Genomic DNA, 18842 nt, shown 5'->3' with positions numbered 1-18842 from the left:
CACGAGCCGCAGAGGCCGCTGCTGTGTGAGGCAGGACCTCCACCTCAGCTCCCAGTAGAAGTTCCTGGTTTCCCTTGGGGAAAGTAGAATGTCACTTGTGGGCCAGCAGGGCCTGAGTTTCTCATACACAGTCTCGGAGGAGCAAGATTCTCTCTCCTTGCTCAAGATTTTTTATCTGTTGGCCTTTCTCTAGCCAGGAGCTCTGTTTTGTTGAGAATTTTTCCAGAAGTTGTTTGCCTTCTTCCTTTCCTCATGAGCCCGCTCTTACATTGTGAGTTCTGTCTGCACGCTGACTTGATAAGCCCCTTCTCCTAATCTTGCACTTACTGTGTTTTAGCCAAGGAAACTAGGATTTTCGCATTTTGGAAACATAAGAAGAAAGAAATTCGATGAGTCGACGGACTACCTTTGCCCCATGGAGCCCAGTGACGGTGCTGGTGACAGTTCCAGGGCCTACAGTGGCTACCGGGGCCTCAGCCCCCTCGATGCCCCTGAACTGGACGGGCTGGACCAGGTGGGACGGATTAGCTGATGGCCTTGTTACCTGTCCTCTCTGCACCCCGGGAGCTTCACCGTAACACTGCGTGTGTCCGCATAGAGCTGCACCTCACCACCCGCCCCTGTGCATGCCTCACAGAACATTCCGGCTGCTGTGTACTCCAGGCCAGTCTCTCTCTGAACTCTGGGGGTGGCCAGGGTATGGAGTGGCACTTTTGCTAAGGGGCCAGCCTTTGGGGACTCAGGAGGAAAGACGCAGAGACGCTTGTACATCTACAGTAATTCTTAGTGGCCATCTTCGGCTCCGGTGGAAACACACAACCCTGGACACGGGTTCCGAGACCGTGGGCGATCCCCAGAGGCTCGGCTCTTGGGCCCCTCTGCTGGGCTTCCGGGGAGGGGCAATCTTAAGTGCCTTAGGCCTGTGGCCACAGAGTTGTGGCTGAGACCCAGGGATGGCAGCAGGGACTCCTGCCGCAGTGACAGCGTAACTGTGTTGTGCCTTACCCACAGAGGTGGTCGCTTCTCTCTGGTAATAAAGACAGTATTTATGTAGAAAGCAAACAGCGCCACATACCTTTACCCTCACTGGGCAGGGAAGAGAGCTGGGCACAGCTGGAGATGGAGTCCCGCGCGTTGCCCAGCATGACAGCGGGTGGCCCCGAGCCAGTCCTTGGCCAGGGGCACACATGGCATTTGCCAAGCGTCATGGACGAGGGAACTGGAGTAGGGAGGGACCCCCGTATCCTTCAGAGGAGGTCTGGGGCCTCTTCGCTTCAGGCTCCACCTCCCTCTTATGAAGCCGTGGGGAACCTCGTGCTCACTGACTGGGTCGCATCTGTCGTGCAGACCCCAGAGTCGGTTTCCGTTTCAGCAGCGTGAGCCTCCTCAGGGGCAGAGGGGGAGACAAGAACGCGGCCTCGTGGAAATTGCCTCTGTTCTTTTGTGTGCTTTGTCAGCCTCCCTGCTACTAACCTGGCTGGGCCCATAACCGTGGTGGGGGCTGGTCGGTCTGTCGGCAGAACGGGAACAGCCCTGGCCTCCTGATTTAGAGGCTGGCTAACTGATAATGGCTCTTCCAGATGGGCCTTGTCTGGACGGGGACTGACGGAGAGACACATCTTGCCAGTCTGGGTTCCTGCTCATGAGATTCCAGTTTGCCTAGGGCAGGGTTTGGCCCTCCTGGGTCCCCCGGGCCTCATCTGCAAAGTAACAGCGACCTCGTAACCGTCTGGCGGCCGGGGCAGGGCTTGATGGCCCCATGGAGGGCACTCTGATTCTGTCCCAGACGGAGGCAGTGCTCTGGTTTGCTTCTTAAACTACCAGCAGCCCCAGGGATGGCTGATAACCACAGGCCATGACCACCTGGGCCTCTCTGAAGTCAGCCTGGTGCCTGATCCCAGTACCTGGGACACTGAATGGCAGGTGCTCCTCGGGGCTAGTCACTGGGCGAAGCTGTCATCGAGCCCCAGGGCCGGCTTTGTCCCTGATTCCTAGGGTGGCCTGGGGAGAGCATCTCTGCATGCACCTGTTTTCAAACCCTGCATGGAATTATGTCACTACATTCTCTGTGGTCTCAAGCAAGGCTTGTGTCCCTTTGTGGGCCTCAGTTTTCCCACCTGGAAAATGTGGGATGATACTTGAAGCTCTCAGAGGATGCTTCTAAATCTACAATGTCTACATAGGCTTAGGGAAGACGGAGCAGACCAGCATTACCTGAGGAGGAGGGGAGGCAAGGGAGGCTCCTGGCAGTGAGGAAGCTCTAGGACTGCCCACCCATACCTACCCTGGGCATCAGCATACGGGGTCCTGTTGTCACTGGAAAGTATCGGTGTATTCAGCATGCTGAGGCCTTCATCCCTGCTGCTTTCTGCTTCTAGAAATAGCTGGAGCACTGAGCATGGGTGGAAGGGCTGCTTCTCATCTCCCGTGCACCCTCAGTGTTGGTGCCAGGATGGGCCCTGGGAGCGTGTGCACCCAGCAGTGTGGGATACTGGAAGCTCCGGCCTTCCCAAGGACAGAAACAGCATGTGCCCTGCCCAGCTGTCACTCCCCAGGGCCTGGGCCCCCTCCTCACCCACTCTCCCAGGACAGGACTTGCATGCCATCCCTGTGAATCACAAGCCGAGTCCATCCGCGTGTGCTGATCAGGCTGCTGCCCATTTTACAGATGGCCCCTTCGGAAGGCACTGTGACGCAGATAGGGCTCCTCTCCCAAGACATTCACCGCCTCACGGTAGGATTCTGACCCTCTATCTGCAGTAGGCCAGGTGCTGGGGTGGCCCCACGAGTTTGGCGTGATACCCACAGCCTGACCACCTCCCCCCTGCCCCCAATCCCAACCTGGGTCCTAGGCTGTGCTAGGAATTCGAAGGATGGTGCTGAGCACTGTGGCCTGAGCTGCTAGGGGCACTGAGAAGGGTCACGGGCCTTGAGCTGAAACCAGCTAAAGCATGCCAGGTCTCGGTCCTCTTCCCAGGCTCAGAGCTGGTGAGGAAACCAAGATGCTTGGCAGTTCCGGGTCACCTGCCTCGTCAGCCCAATGCCCGGGCCTCCTCTCTGACCTGGTGGGCACTGCTTTGCCCTCTGCCCATGAGACACATGCATTTTGTGCCATGCCTCTGGCCTCATGGCAATCATGGGCATGTGGACACATCCTGGTGTGCCTCATGGGGACAAACTATCATGAAGGGGCAGAATGGTGTCCGGGAGAGATGCCGCTTCGGAGGGAGGCCAGTCTGGTTCAAGCCCCTGCTCTGCCTCTCACTGACTCTGGGACCTCAGGCAAGTCATTCTCTCTGCGAACCGCAGCTTAGTTGTCTGTAAAGCCTCCTCGCAAGGCTTAGAGACAGACGACAGCTGGCAGGAAAAGTCCAGCCACAGAGAAGATTCACACTGTGGAGGCCCTATACCTTCCACTGCCCCTTACTTTTGGATGGTCCCATCACTGAGCCCACTGGCTGTAGCCCCTGTCCCCGTCCTTTGCTCACTGATCTCTTAGGGCACATTAAGAAGGCTGTATCCAAGGACAAGATGGAAGTGGAGGGGGCAGGGGACTCCCTGAATCGAAATGGGATCATTTTTATTTTATTTTTCCCTTGGCTCGCACACTGAAGTGAATGCACCCAGCCTTGCCCTCCACTACTCATAGGCCTTGGGTGGTCTTGAAATAGCAACTTCCCCTCTAAGGTATGAGCGATGTATTTGTCTTGATAGCGCAGTCTGTTCTGATTGCGCATGTGGGGTCCCTGGAACCCCATGAGCTTAGAGGCTGCCAGTGGTGTCAGACGGGACCTCACCCAGTGTCCCGCTGCTTCCTGCGTAGCTGCCGCACGGCAGCCTTGACCAAAACCCTGTTCAACTGGCCCTCGGGCTGTGTCCTTTCAGACTCTGCTGAGCCAGGACCAGCTGCTGAGCGACTCTCGCCTGGCCACTCCCAGCCCTGAGGACTGGAGGTGACTTTCTTCGTGGCCAGGAGCCCAGAAAGCCACGCATGGGAGCCCCGGGTCTTTGCGTCGGGGAGCTGGCGTGGCCACCCGCAGAGCCCGGACGGGCTGGCAGGACCCCTCGGATGTGCGCACTGACAGGAGCGAGCAGAGCGGTGAACAGATGTCCAGGAGGGGGCCCCGGGGGCCCTGCGTTTTCAGCCGCGCTAGGCTCTTCACCACAGCTTTTATACCTTTTGTACTTTTATACATGGATTGCCCCCCACTTCTGTGGGGAGGGCAGTGAGACGTCAGCACAGACTCAATGGCCCCTGCTCTTCCTGGTGACGTTTGGGAGGTTCTTATGCCAAAGGGGAAGGGCAAGGAGTTCATAAAAGCTCTGCTGGAAGAAACTTCTGGAAAAAAACGTTCTGGCTGTCCTGTAGTGGCTGAGCTGGCTGAAATGACAGGGAGCCCCTCCTGGCTGCTTCCACACCGAGGGGGCACTTGCCTTCACAGGAACCGGCCCAGGGTGAGCACGGCGAAGGAGCAGTGGGACTCCTCCCATGGCCCTCACTGCCCTCGTCCTACCCTCCTCTGCAGCAGGGTGTCTGGTTGTCCGTGCTGCTGGGCCTCCTCAGGTCTGAGCAGAGGCGGCTCCAAACCCTGGGCCCCCTAACCCTGGCTGACCCGCAGCACAGGCTCCCAAGTGCAGGTGTCTGGTCAGATGGCTGCCCCCAGCGGACGGCCCTCGCACACCCCAACAGTGTTTCCACCCCTGGCCATCTCCCCACACAGCCTGTTCCCTGCCGTGTCTCCTTTCTCGGGGAGAGGCCCCGTGTGCCCCCAGCCATTCTGTCCCTCCCGACCAGTCTCCCCACTGGCAACAGCCCCATCCTCTTCCTCCCTGTGACAGCTCAGGCCTCCTCTCTCCTCTGCTTTCCAAAGCTGGGCTCCTCGGTCCCCCACCTCCCCAGTTGGTCCCCTGCCGTTCTCTCCCCTGTCCGAGAGCGGCCTTCCCAAAGCACCGTTCTCATCCTGATACCGTTGTGCTAAGAACGCCTCAGTTTCAGAATCGAGAGAGGAGTTCAAAAGCCTTAGGCAGCACCCATGGCCCTTCCGAGTCTCCGGCCTCACGAACCCTCACGAAAGCCTGTGCCGCTGCCTTTCCCTCCCCGTGAGGTGTCGTTTTCCCCCTGGTCCCCCTCACAAGGCCGAGTTGCGCCTGTCCAGAGCCAGCAAGCCACACAGCTTCTTTCAGGAAGCCTTCGCTGATGCGTCGGAGTTTCCTGTGTCCCATTGTGCCGTCAGCCCTTGAGCCGGAGCCCTCCTAGCTCCCCTGCTGGGTGTCTTTCTCCCTCACACAGCCACCCTCAGCACGAAGGCACCGAGCACGTGCTGTGGGCGCACTCCCGTACCGCCGGAGTAAGAGCCAGCCCTGGTCCCCAAACTGCTCAGGGACTCCAAGCAGGCCACCGTGCCGTGCTCCAGCCACCCACCCCTTCTTATGTGCAGGTTAAGCATGTTCCATGCCAGGCTGAGGGCTGGAGGTCTAGGCACGAATGTCAAGGTGCTTGTCTGAGGGTGCTGATGCTCTAGTGGGGGTTACATCTCTGTTCTAAGCTGAAAGGTACAGATGCTCCAGTAGAAACTACTTGTCCTTTTTTATTTATTTATTTTTTATTTTTTTATTTTTTTTGCGAGAGAGAGAATGAGAGAGAGCACGAGCGGGAGGAGGGTCAGAGGGAGAAGCAGACTCCCCGCTGAGCAGGGAGCCTGATGTGGGACTCGATCTTGGGACTCCAGGATCATGACCTGAGCCGAAGGCAGTCGCTTAACCAACTGAGCCACCCAGGCGCCCTACTTGTCCTTTTTAATGGAGAGCCGGGGGAGCGGCCGGAAAAGACTTCGAGGAAGAGGTGCTCCCTGGATTTCAGACATAACTCGGTTCCCGAGTGTGCCAGAGGGGAAAGGTGTGGTAAGCTCTGTGTTGGAGGAAGTACGAGGGTGGGCTCTTACTCATCATACTGTGCCCAGCGGAGTAGCTTCTCCAAGTAGGGATCTGCTGAGGGTGCGCTGAACACACGCATGGGTGAAGGCTCGCAGCCCCTCCCCCCCACACCCCGCACCCATCGCACCCCTACCCACCCTCTGTGAGACCATCCCTAGGCAGGGCACAGCTGCACTCTGGTGAGTTCTCTAGAGCCATCTCACCCTCTCCTGCCCCCCCACACGCATGCACACACGCACATCCAGTGACACCGTTGGAGGCAATGCTAACAATGCCAGTTTTTGCAGAAAGGAAAGGACTTGGACTTAAGCACCCAGGTCTGAAGCCCAGCTTTGCTGCCTCCTGTTGTGTTGGAAGGACCTGAAGATAATAACTTAGAGCCTCACCTTCCTCATCTGTAACTCGGGAGAACATCATCCCCACGGAATCCCGGCTTGTTGTGAGAATGATGCGAACTAAAGTGCAGGACAAGTTCTACCCACCCCTGGGCAACGGAGCAGACGGCCAGGGCTGGGGGGGTCACTTGGATCACTTGGGCTTAGCAATGGCAAGGATTTCAGGAATAACTCCTGGAGCCTCATCTCATTTGCAGTTCAGAAGCTTCTGTGCTAACCACCCCACCCGCCACACCAGAACGGGGCCTGGCATTTAGAAGATGCTGAGAAAACCAGGGCCCTTGCCTCCATCTGTTGTGCAAAGCACAGGGAGTCTAGCATGGCTGAAGCCTGCCTACCGTACGGATTTACAACTCCCTAATACCTTTCAACACCGTTCCCACTTCAAGGGTCTCCTACCAAAGAAGGAAGAGAGCACATGGAGGGTGCCTGGGCCCTCTAGTAAGTCTGACCTTAAAAACAACACTCTGGAGAGGGCAGTTCAAGAGAGATTACTGGGAGTTGATATGACCCCAGTTGGATCCTTCTGGAATTCTGCCCCTGCACTTTTGCCAGTTCTGACCTCCCTTGGACACACACAAGACTGTTCACATGTAGGGCTGGCCTAGCAGATTCCCCACAGAGCCACATCTCCTGAGCTGTCTGCTTTGTGCTGAAGTTGATTTCATTAAACTATGGGGCAAGGCACTTCGAGCCTCCCAAGCTAGGAGGCCTCAGAAACCAGTCTGCCTCCAGCCCCTTGAATGCTTCTTAGGCTCACACCCGAACGAGGAGCCATGTGCCTGAGGATGCATTACAAGGCACTTGTGAACACATCCCAGTTTAATGCGGTGAGGCAGAACTCACTCCAAAACAGAAAGGGACCAGGCAAATTTGCTAGAAGCAAGGGAGGTATCAGTAAGTGAAAATCATATCCTTGGTATAACCCAGTTTCTCCAGGTTAGGGTGAGCAGTTGTCTGGATCAGGGGCAGTGGGCCACACACCAGGATGAGCGTGGACTGCCCAGGAGGAGGGAGGTGCTCCTTGATCATGTTGGCGGTGATGTAGCCTGAGCTGTACTTCCAGCCTGAGGTTAAGCAGAAGTAGAAAAAAGCTGTGAGGCTGCTGGGTAGAGCCCCTGACCCCAAGCCATCTGCCCCCACCCCAAAGAGGGAGGCAAGGCTGCTCTCCAAGGCTTAGAAGTCTGCACTGCTGTTCTCTGCAGAGAAGCCGGGAAATGGAGGACATGGGAGACCCAGGAAGCCTTCAGTATTGACCCCGCATCCCAGGCTTACTGCTGGTTGTCTGACGCCGCACGCAGGGGCAGGGATGGAGAACACAACAGTGAGGCATGGTGTGAATCAAGGCAGGGAGCTGGGGCTGGGCAGGGTGGAGCAGGCCTGGGGTTTGTGGCTCGGTTAGGGGGTGCCCTCTGCTGGGCAGCGAGCTATATGACAAGGCAGGCACAGCTGGGTGCAGTAGGAGAGGCAGCATGAAGGTGCAGGGTGCCGGGGTGGCTGGGTGCTGGCTAGGGTTGCAGCAGCTGCCTGGGGCTCGCCATGTGATGATGACTACTGTCCAGGAGAGGTCGGGTGGTAAGGGGGCGAGGGGTCCATGGCCATGTGTGTGATGTCTCTGCGGGATGCTGTGTCGAGTGTAGTATGGAGTGGGTGCTCAGAGCGACCCAGTGACCGGGTGTCCCTCCGAGTCCCTCCTGAGGTTCAGTGCGCATATGGACTGCTGCTGAGATATCAGACACTGCTCTTACAAGCAGGTCGCCCCAATCCTCTCTCCCTCCACTTCCATTTCCCATGCAGGGACAGAGCTGAAGGTCTCAGCTCCCAAGCACAGACCTAAAAAGCAAACAAACCCAGGGACTAGTTCCTGAGGTGGGTCAAGGGTTGGAGCTAACCCACAGTGGGGACTATGGGGATCATACCAACAGGAGGCCTGTCCAGGGTGTACCATAGGTCGAACTGCTCTGGATGAGTTCTGGCAACTTCTTCAAGCTCCTTTCTCACCAAGATATCCTCCTCTGTCTAGAAAAGAAGGAACATGAGCAAAGCCCCAACAGGGACATCCTGCTTGGTCCCCACACTGAGCACACGGGTCAGCACATTTCTGCCTGAGCTGACCCCACTTGAGTGGGGGTGCTCTCGCCATGACTCCGGGGCAAACAAAGGTTCTGCTGCAGCTTCTGCACTACCAGCCCTCCCTCTTGTGGGCGGAGGACAGGGGAGGCTCCTGCAGCAGCCGTGACCGCCCTCCAGCTGGAAGGCCACTGCGGAGCCCAGGCGGGGTGGCCTCACTCAGAGGTCTCAGCCCCCCGCCCCCATCCACACTGAGCACCACGCAGGGCTAACCCAGCTGGAACCCAGTTGGAAGGAGCGGAGTGTGGGCCCAGGATCTTCTGCAGGGAGCGCAAGGGGTGAAGGCAGTAATACACGAGGTCCCACCTAACGTAACAGCACTGGAGAGCTAAAGCAGAGGGCAACACGGGCTGGAGCTTCATTTGGGGAAAGGAAACCAAAGCCAAAAGAAAGTTGTCACAGGCTCCGAGATACTGCAGAGAGGACCTAGATCTTAAAACTTGTCATGGTTCTTGTGCCCGCAATTCTACTTCTGGGATCCTATTTAAGAAAATAATCTAAAAGGCATCAAGCATTTTATCCTTAAAACTGTGAAAACTGCAAACAATCTGAATGCAGAAAATACAGTAAATTATGGTGCAACTTGATACAGACTGATGAAAATATTTATAAAGAGGTTTGATGAGAAGAAAATGCTCGTGTGGTAATGTTGAGTGAAAAAACCAAGCAACATATAAATGTAATTGCAAATACACGGCATGTATAGAAGAAAGACAAAAAAGATGTCAAGTATTTATATACTTCTGTATTTTCTAAAATTTCTACTGAGGACATCTATGATTTTATACTCAGAAAAACAATTGATTATGAAGGAAAGAAAGCTTAGTCCATAGGGTGGCTGGGGAGACAGTTAAAAACAAAAACAAGTGGGAAACCAGGCCTGGACTTCGCTCCTCCAGCAGCCACACCCCCACACCCCGGCTGAGCACCTGCTTGGCCCTCCCGTGGCAGAGGCAGCGAGAGGTCAGTCGGGGGGGAGGTGTGAACGCAGACGGCCCGCTCAGCAAACATGCCTCCCACCCCTCCAAGCTCAGGGCCGACTCGGCAGAACTGACCTGGTTGGCAAAGATGAGGGACATCCTGGTCCTGTCGCTGGGGTTCTTTGTGATGTGGCGAATGAGCTGCAGCATGGGAGTAATCCCTGGGACAGGAAGGAGCAGGCGGGACACGGCTAGTGGTGCTCCCTCCCGCTCCGGTACCCACGATCCCTGGTCTGCAGCCCCTTAACGCTCTGCCTCAGCCCCAGTCCTACTTCTCACATGCCTGGCCCCAAACTCAAAGTGGAAAACCGCCCTTCATTTTGGTTTTCCCTTCTAATGCAACAATAAATTGAAAGCCCTTTCTGATGTTCACGTGCAAGATGGAAGGAGCCCTGGCTCTGAACTGGCTAGTTTCACACTCAACCCCCTAGCCCGACTTGCTCTCAGAGCAGGGTGAGTCAGGTGTCCGTCTGAGCTCTTTGGTGTCCCCATGTGTACAACAGAATGAATGACGAGTAAGTGATCATTTCACAAGCGCCTGTGATGGTGCCTGGCACATCGTAGGTGTCCTGATACATCTGTTCTGTTCTCTCATTCACTCATTCTCAGGGGATGGGGAGATTCGGGCTTGACCTGCATCCAGGAGCCCTCAGGGGACCATGTGTGGGCTTACTCAGCTCGGTCCCCAGACTCTTCCAGGGGCCCCAGCGTGACTTCTGGGGCAGCCAGCATGCTGCATCAGAGGAGCAGGGCACATGGGGTCCGTTTCCAGGCCTGTCATCAACCTGCACTCCCCTCTAAAACAGCCATGGAAGAGTCTCCTCTAGGATCAAATGACTTCAAAGTACGAAAGGTCTTGGGGCCCCTCCCCCCATGGAGGAAGCCCCGGAAGTCTCTCACCTGTGCCCCCAGCGATCATTCCCAGGTGACTGACCAGCTTCTTTTCAGGCTCACTTGTTTTGTATGCCTTGATTGAAAAGTTCCCTAGAAACACAGAGGACCCCTCTGACTTCTGCAGCTCTTGCGTGAGAGCTTGTAAGAGGTCACGGGCTTCCCTTGGGACTCCCAGGAGGCAAGGCCACCCGAGGAAGGGGCCGCACCGTTCTCAACCAGAGAAGCGAGTCAGGGCGGCCCGGGGGCCATGGTGCACAAAGTGGAAACTGAGCCAAGGACTCGCTGGACCTTTTCTTCTGAGGGAGGAGGGAAGCACAGTGAAGTTAAATGGAGCCTCACAGAGCACTCTAAGCCACAGCATGAACGAGCGAGTCAGTGATGAGTATGTGGTAAGGAACGAGAGTGGATGCCATCCATCCATCCATCCATCCATGCTTCCACTGCTCAGCCTTACAGACACCTTTTCTGCATCGGGCATCGTTCTGGAGATCCAGTTTACTCCCCTACCTTAATGAAGCTTACAATCTCATCAAGTGTGTGTGTTGAGTGAACGTACGAAGGCTTTAAGGACAAGTCCACAGGACCCAACCCTGAGAAGTTTTCTACAACAATGGAACAACCACAAGAATCTTCTTCCTTCCAGCGGGAGGCCCAATGTGAACCCCCCAGTACCTGGCTTATGATAGAACAGGCGACCGGTTGGCCCTCGAAAAAGGATGGTGTCCCCAATTTTCATATTCTCCAAGTACTGAGTCATCTTCCCCCCTTCTGGATAATTGGGGTGCACATTTTTGAAGTAGATCTGAAAAATAAGGCAGCCTGGTTTGTACACCCTCAGACCAGAGGCCACAGCTGCACACAACTCAAAATTCCATTTCCTACTGGAAACCTTGAAGCAAAAGTTCTCTGCCCTCACAGTTGCTCTAAGCACCCCTGAAGACTTCACCACAGCTTCACTGTTCCATGACACTGCTGGAAAGCCCTTCCCAGGTCATGGGTTCCGTCCCCACCCTACCACCTTTCATAGGCTTGGGAGGGTGAGGCAGCTGGTGCCCCACTTACCTTTATAATCAAGTCCACAAAGCCTCGGTCATCATCACTGGACACTGGTGTGTAAGCCCTGACCACCAGAACACCATCAATTTTGGCCAAGAGATGGACATAGTTACCTACAGAAAAGGCATCCAATGCTAAATGTGAGCACAGCCAGCGAAACAGGCCCGGGATTCCCATAAAGGACTGAGCTTCAGGGAGGCAAGTGCCTAGTGTGGCAGGATGCATGGGAGCACGGCCAGGCAGGCAAGGGGCCCAGAGCCAGGATGCCTGGGTCCTAGGCCTGCCCTTGTCACTCCGCACACTACCCTGGGCAAGTCACTTCACCTCTCTGGGTGAGTGGGGATGATGTGCCTGCCCTGCCTCCATCCCAGTGAAGTTGTGAGCTTCACGTGAGTGCATGCTTCCTGTGTCAGAGTCCTCTGTTGCACGGGAAGAGCTCATTCGGGTTGGAGGCTGAGTATTAAAAATAACAGAAAGGTGTGCTTCCCTTTTAAAGCAAAATACGTTACCTTCACAAAGCCATTTCTTCCTGAACTGGGCGGATCGCTGGGGTCTGTGAAAGAACCACAGCCCCCTCTTCTGCTTCTTGCTGCCTGGCTCAGGGCCGGCCTGGGCTCACAGGCACACTGGGCCCCGGAATTTGGACACCACAGACCAGGACTTCTAGAAAGAGTATTGTGTCTTCCTGGCCTATGGCTCTGCTTGAGGAAGAATAAAGTTCTGAGCCGCGGAATTCTGCCCCTCCAGGGTAGAACCGAATGGACCAGGCATGGCCACAGACCTATGGATCGGGACTACGTCCCAGTGTCACAGGATGGGCGGGGCCGCTCAGGTCGCCGCTGGATCTTAAAGTGGGACACTTCGGTGACTACGAGGAATAGTGGTGCAGGCAGGAGCTGCTAGGGGACAGAGGCAAGAGGAAGCTCTGTGGTCTCTGAGGAGGCCCTGAAGCCTGAGGTGCAAACACTCCGGGTTAAGAAAGGACAGGCTCTATACTGAAATTAAACTGCAGGGAAGGGAAAGAAGAAAGGACAGGCTCAGTGACTCTGGCTATGGCCTGGCTGCGCATCAGGAACACGCAGAAATAAATGCCTGAGGCAGCTTCCTCCTGAGAACAAATGTGAACCTGGAGACCTCAGAAAGGCTCTTTCAGATGCAGCCAACCTGGGCCTGGCCTGGCCATGTCCGTCCCGGAGAAAATGGGGCTGCCCTGGTGGGCCCCATTTCTCACCTGCTTCGATTCAGCTGAGCTGGGAGGCCCTCACAGCGGACTCTTCCAAAATCCCACTAACTCTGTACCCCCCACACCAGGGCAAAGGAGAGGGGGGGGTCATGGCAGATTCTGAGAAATTCTGTGTCTCATCATTTTTCATTCTTTTAGCCTTCTTGCCAATGGGCCTGACCCCACAGGCCAGGCAGAGGGCTAGAAGGCAGGCTGGCGCTGAGCTCTTGTGGATGGAGACAGGAAGAGGAAGCAGCAAGGACGCTCGGGGGCCAGGTGGGCTGCCTGGTGAGTAATTTCATGACCTGATAGAGGAGAGGTCAAGGTTTGGTCCTACACACAACAGGACAAGTAGGCATGGATTAGGGTCTCCAGCAGGCTGGCAAGCAAACTAGCAGTTTGTTCAAAGCTCTGAATCCCTAGGCTGGGGACCTAGCCGAGGTTTTCCCCCTCACTAAGACGGACTTGGGTGTCTAGTGGTGTTACAGACTAGAAATGGGATAACTCGGAACTCTAGGCCTGCTAGGGCTGGTATTCATGCTGGGTCCCTTCTTGTGTGGGTCTGAGGTCCCTGCTGAAAAGACACACTGCGTGGGAAGACACACCTGACTCCCTCCTGCCTCTCCACACATTCTGGGCCTTTCTCCTGACTGTAGGGGACATCAGTTCCTTCCATCCCTCACATGTACATAGCACTTTGCACGTTCTCAATTTTCACACCCATCAGTCACTTTACCCTCACAACAACCCAGGTGGCAGGCAGGCCTGGGAAACTCCATTTCATAGACCAAGGCTCAGAGAGGTTGAAGGACTTGCCTAAGGTTGCCCAGCAAGGAGCCTATGATGAGATCTTAGAGCTTCTGATTCTAGATTCACTTCTTTTCAGTGAGGAGACATCACTTCTGTGTCAGCCCAAATCGAACAATGAGAAAGGAAATGGACTGCCCCCAAGCCCATCTCTCTACATCTCTGAGCTGACCTGTCTTAGGAAAGGCAACCTCTCCACCCCAGCTGAGTTTCTGAGAGGAGCAGAGTGCTGGCAAGGCCCAGTCCCTGGTGATGACCCCAAACCCCACTCACCTACAGGAAGCCCCAAGACATGGTCTGGTGAGGGCAGTCCAAAGCGGAACCTCCGGGTGTTGTGGGTGATTTGCTATAAAACAGAAAACAGAGGCAGGCTCGGTCAGCTTTCGAGAAGCCTTTCTGGGCAATTCAAATGCCTGGTAAAGGAAAGGAGCTCTATTTGGTGCAATCCCAGCACACACACACACACACACACACACACACACACTCGGAGGCAGTGGGAGCAAACTGGAGGCCAGAAAATGCCTGTCCCACTGCCCTGCCTTCCCAGCCAGCACATTCTCCACCACTCTCGTCCTCTTCTTTTTCACAGGCTGCCAGTGGAGGGGGTGGGCTGACTCCACTACCTCCTTCTCAATCAAGGGCAGCGGGTACTTGGTCTCAGAGTCCTGTAAGGTGGTATGTCTCCTCCGCGAGTTCATGTTCCTCAGGGCCAACAGGACCACTGTAACTCCAATGATGGTGATGGCAAGGAGCAGGGACGGGTCCTAGTCAGACACAATGTGAGCAGGGCGCCTCAGGTCCTGCCTGCCCTGGGCAGGACAGTGCTCAGGCACGACAGCACCCTCCCGACACCAAAGGCACAGGAGAAGCTGGGCCGTGCCCAGAAGAAACCAGACGGAGGGAAAGGTAATAAAACAGAATGCAGGGCGCCTGGGTGGCTCCATCCGTGGGGCGTCTGCCTTCAGCTCAGGTCATGATCTCAGGGTCCTGGAATCGAGCCCCGCATCAGGCTCCCTGCTCAGAGGCGAACTTGCGTCTCTGCCTCCCTCTGCTCCCCCCCCCCCCACACTTTGTACTCACTCTCTCTCAAATAAATAAATACACAAAATCTTAAAAAAAAAAAACAAAAAACAGAATGCAGGCTGAGCCTATGGTGGATCTGGAGGATAGGGAGGAGTCAGTTGCAGATCAGACAGGGCCAGGCAGAATTAATGTCACCAGGCCCTTCCTACCCATCGGCCTCCAACCTGGTACATCCGGGGTACAAGGGTGAAAGTCCTGGGAGACCCCTCCTTGAGGTGATGGCATTGCTGCTTCTTCTTTTTTTTGAGAGAGAGTGAGGAGTGGGACGGGGGGGGGGCGGGGTGTGGAAAGGAGAGAGAGACTTCCAAGCAGGCTCCACGCCCAGCGTCTGAGTCTGATGAGGGGCTCGATCCCAGGATCTTGGGATCATGCCGGAAGCTTAACCAACTGAGCTACCCAGGCACCTTTGGTGGTACTGCTTCTAACCCACAATCTAAAATGAACGTCGCAGGCCCCAAGGACAGATCTGCAGAGGGGGGATAGGCACGGTGTCCTCCAGCAGGTAGTTGCGGCTGAGAGCTAGGCAGGGCATGGGGCTCGCCACCCTCACTACTCCCCCGACCAGGTTCAGGCGGGTTGGGGTGGGGGTGAGTACCTCCGACTTAGGGGTGCTCCATTACCTTAGCGCCTCGGGACACACCAGCACCCTCCTAGGCAGGCGAAGGAGGCCTGGCCACTCACTCGCAGCCACTCGGGCGGACTCCCGGCCCCGTCCCCAACCCCGCCCCGCGGCCCGCTCCGCCCGCCCGCCCCGGGTCCGACCCCAGCCTGCCGCGGCGGGACCGGGGATGGGCCGCGGCGCCCCGCTCGCCGCCACACCACGCCTGCCCCGGCGCCGCTCGGCGCCGCCCCGCTCCCCGCCCCTCGCGGCCCCGCCCGGCCCTCGCCCTCGCCCTCGGCCTGACCCGCCCAGCCGGCCCGGGACCCCGGCGGACTGCCGCGGCCTCGTCCCGCCGCGCCCCGGGCACCCACCCGGAACGAGACGCCGAACATATCGTCGAAGTGGGGCTGGCTGCTAGGCCGCGGCGCGTCGGGCCGACTCGTGGGCGCGTCCGCAGCTCCGCCTGGCGGACCGGGAAGCCTGGCAGACGCGCGGGCCGACGCCGGGAGAGGCGCTAGGCCGGCAACGCGCGTCCGGCCCCTCCCGCGCACCCCGCTCCCCCCCCGCCCCCCGGCCCCCGTAACCCCTCCCCGCGCCCCGCACAGCTCACACGCCCTCGCGGCCCGCAGAGCTCCTCTCCCGCGCGACCCGCGCCCTGCCGCGCCCTGCCCGCGGGGTGCCACTGCTGGGGTCCCCATCTCTTGTTTATTCGTGGCCCCCTCTCCATCCTGCCCTCTCCCAGCACTCTCGGAGCAGCCGAGATGGAGAACTTCCTCTCTGCACCTGGTCCGAACTGTGCCAAGGTGGGAGAAAGGGAGGGGCGTCTGGGTGGGAGGAGGGGATGCTGGTGAAAGAAATGGGAATTTAGGCCAATTCAGAGAGCACATGAATATAATCGCTCAACGCGCATAATGAGCTCCTACTGTGGGCCTGGTCTAGCGCTGGGTGTTTGCCCGGATGGGGGTGTCATGGAGTTAAGACATTCGTTCAAAGCGTTCATTCACTCCTTCATTCATTCTCTACTGGGAGAGAGAGACGACAGGTACCCAACACTAGACCAACAGGAGGCAGAATAGCAGGCATCGACCGACGGTTATGGGGGTTCTTCGCAGCACATTTCAGAACCTTGATAACCCCCCTCCCCCCATCAGTTCGCCCCTTGCCAGTGGTAAAGGTAAATCCCTGCCTCCTGGGCCTGAGGGAGACAGAGAGGCCAAGAAATAGCCAGCGATCCCCAGCCCCCAAATACACACCAGCACAGGCATATACTTAGTGGACACCTCCCCTAATACTTGCAGGTACCAGGATATTATTGTTACATATCTTAATTATTGACAGTCTAATAAATGTAAAATGATGGCTCGTGAACCTAATATCATTTACCTAAGAGCTGAGGAGGTTGAACATCCTTCATATGTTCATTCCCCATGGTGGTTTTGGTTTGTTTTTTTTTTTTTCCGAAAAAAAAAAAAAAAGCCTGCTCATGACTTTTGCCCCTTTTTCTCTTCAGTTGAATTTTTCTGACTAATTTTTAGGAGTCTTGTGTATATTAGAGACCACTTCTTTGCCAGTTATATCAGTTACAGATATTTTCTCCGGGTATGCAACTTCTTCCCTCCCTTCCTTCCTTCCTTTTTCTCCCTTCCTTCCTTCCTCCCTCCCTCCTCCCCTTCTCTCTTTTCTCTCTCTCTCTCTCTGGCTTTTGATGAATAGCAGTTTGTAATTGCAATGTAGTCAAATGTATCAATCTCCAATCTTTTGCCTTTATGGTTAGTGCTTTCTGTGACTTGTCTGTTCCTATGAAAGATCGTAAAGATATTCTCTCTTTTTTCTGACAAGACTTAAAGTTTTTCCTTTAACGTTTAAGTCTCTCAACCACCTGGAACTGATTTCTGTATAGGATGCAAAGCAGGGATCCAACTTAATTTTTTCCATGTGGATAATGTGTTGTCTCCGTAATATTTGTTGACTTGCTCAGCTGGTGGCTAACGTGCAGTGTCACCCCTGTCATATATCAGTCTGCATGTAAGCAGGAGTCTGGTTCTGGTCTCCCTGCTCTCTTTTGATCTCGTTGCCCAACCCCTCTGCCAATATCACACTGCTCTAATTACAGTCGTTTATTACGACTGTTTATACCTTTCCCTCGTACATTCTTTGGGTCTCGGTTCAAATACCACTTCTTCCTTAGAGATGCCTGATCGAATCCCCCAATTTAAGTAGATGTACATTATATTCTATTCATGGCTTTTACTTCAGTTTGTAATTATACATCCTGTATGTTTAATTGTTAAATGGCTGATTCTCACATTAGTCTAGATGTTCCATTATGGCAGAGATGTTGTTTCTCCAGGGCTGAACACAGTGACTGTCACACAGAGAACATTCAATAAATAGATAACAAATGAATGAATGAATTCCTCTCTGCCCTGCCACATTTAGCACACTGCCTGGCACACGATAGATCCTCCAGAAATGCTCAAGAGAAGAACAGTCGTTTCTGTCAGTGTCCCCTTTTTTGCTTAATTTGTCTTCATAAAACATGTCAGCAGATGACATACTATGTATATTATCTACTTGCTTACGCTTTCCCTCTACTACGATGTAAGCTCCATGAGGCCAAGACTTGCTGTGTTTTTGGTTTGGTTTTGTTTTTTTTAAGATTTTACTTATTTAGTTGACAAGAGAGCAAGAGAGCACAAGCAGGGGGAGCAGCAGAGGGAGAAGGAGAAGCAGGCTCCCAGCTGACCAAGGACCCTGATGCGGGGCTCGATCCCAGGACGCTAGGATCGTGCCCTGAGCCAAAGGCAGATGCTTAACTGACTGAGCCACCCAGGTGCCCCGGGACTTGCTCTGTTTTAACTCCTGTTGTTTCCCAGGCCTCAGAATAGTGCCTGGCAATTGGTAGATGCTCAATAAATATTTAATGAATGAATGAATGGGTGAATGAAGAATGAACTTAATTTTCTCCCTCCGGTTCAATCAACTCTTTCTTTTTGGCTTTGGAATCATTGGGCACCTCCGTTTTTCCTGTGGCTCTCTGAGCAGTTGCCTCTACCCCCCATTCTCCCTTCTCTTTTTCCCTCCGTGTGACCAGAGAGGTAGCGGCCCATCCCCCTTTGTTACCCTTCGAGCAGGATAAGAGGCAGGCATTTGTCTGGGCTCCCAGTAATTCTGAGAAGGCAATGCTTGCCTTCTCTCCTCAGCACCCCTGCACACTCTAGATGCGCCCCTTGCATGCCCACGTTCTGCCTGGTTTGGCTCATCTTTTACTCCTCTCCTGAAATAGACCGTGAGCACACGTCTCACTCTCTACATCTGCGGCTTGGTAATAGGGCCTGGCAAAGAGGAGGCGCTCAGCAAGTGTTTGCTGAAAAAAGAGAGAATGAGTATCTGCTGTCACTGTTTTAGGATGTATGAGACTCTGCCCCACAAGACAGCTTCTCAAGAGAGGGGGCCAGCCGCCCTCACTGCTGAGACTCCCTGGGGGGACTGATGCTGTTGCCAAGTCAAAGCTCCCTGAGCCTTTGCTCTCTAAACAGTGTCTGGGCTGCTGTGGGCTTTTCATTAGCTTTTTGACCTTGAAAATGATTTCTTTCCATTTCGCCTCTGAACAAATGACCACCTCTGAGGTTCTAGCTATTAAGCCTACATTGTGGTAGGTTGGATAATGACCTTCCCCAAATAGGCCCACATCCTAAATCCCAGAACCCATGAATACTGCCTTATGTGGCAGAAGGGGC

The 18842-nt window shown here is 55.1% G+C and overlaps 2 protein-coding genes across 10 annotated transcripts in view; one reads left to right on the top strand and one right to left on the bottom strand.

Moving 5' to 3' along the window:
• Positions 1-4368, top strand: part of PPFIBP2 (PPFIB scaffold protein 2) — a 145114-nt gene extending 140746 nt beyond the window's left edge. For 6 of the 7 annotated variants that reach the window (XM_081798652.1, XM_081798653.1, XM_081798656.1 and 3 more), the window contains 3 exons: positions 338-514; positions 2669-2734; positions 3886-4368. In XM_081798652.1, coding sequence (XP_081654778.1) covers positions 338-514; positions 2669-2734; positions 3886-3957 — 315 coding nt within the window. In that variant the 3' untranslated portion in view covers positions 3958-4368. Of the gene's footprint in view, positions 1-337; positions 1572-2668; positions 2735-3885 lie in introns of those variants that run through there. The other variant, XM_081798654.1, reaches the window with a different exon arrangement.
• Positions 4369-5584: 1216 nt separating this feature from the next.
• Positions 5585-15612, bottom strand: CYB5R2 (cytochrome b5 reductase 2). Of its 3 annotated transcripts, none has more exons than XM_081798669.1 (10): positions 15474-15612; positions 14042-14182; positions 13692-13764; positions 11396-11502; positions 11006-11135; positions 10340-10423; positions 9515-9600; positions 8249-8348; positions 7314-7396; positions 5585-5908 (listed from the first exon to the last, which is right to left on the bottom strand). In XM_081798669.1, exons 1-10 carry the CDS (start codon positions 15492-15494, stop codon positions 5732-5734), a joined length of 1002 nt encoding a protein of 333 aa, XP_081654795.1. In that variant the 5' UTR covers positions 15495-15612; the 3' UTR covers positions 5585-5731. The 3 variants fall into 3 exon arrangements, with proteins under 3 accessions (XP_081654795.1, XP_081654797.1, XP_081654796.1); XM_081798671.1 differs by lacking the exon at positions 15474-15612 and adding an exon at positions 15122-15215; XM_081798670.1 differs by lacking the exon at positions 5585-5908 and having other exon boundaries at positions 7134-7396.
• Between the last annotated feature and the right edge of the window lie 3230 nt (positions 15613-18842).

The sequence above is a fragment of the Leptonychotes weddellii genome, chromosome 11 (genome assembly GCF_054177405.1).
Source record: "Leptonychotes weddellii isolate Sample4059 chromosome 11, ASM5417740v2, whole genome shotgun sequence".
In the NCBI taxonomy this organism is placed as follows: Eukaryota; Metazoa; Chordata; class Mammalia; order Carnivora; family Phocidae; genus Leptonychotes; species Leptonychotes weddellii.
The sequence above is the reverse complement of the archived record's forward strand: the minus strand, read 5'-3'. Positions and strand labels throughout refer to the sequence as shown.

Coding starts and splice junctions, on each gene's coding strand:
- CYB5R2 (XM_081798669.1), bottom strand. CDS start 15,494: ATGTTCGGCGTCTCGTTCCGG. Junction 11,136..11,395: donor TTGTGGACTTGATTATAAAG/GTAAGTGGGGCA, acceptor CTTATTTTTCAG/ATCTACTTCAAAAATGTGCA. Junction 8,349..9,514: donor CCCTCATCTTTGCCAACCAG/GTCAGTTCTGCC, acceptor CTTCTTTTCTAG/ACAGAGGAGGATATCTTGGT.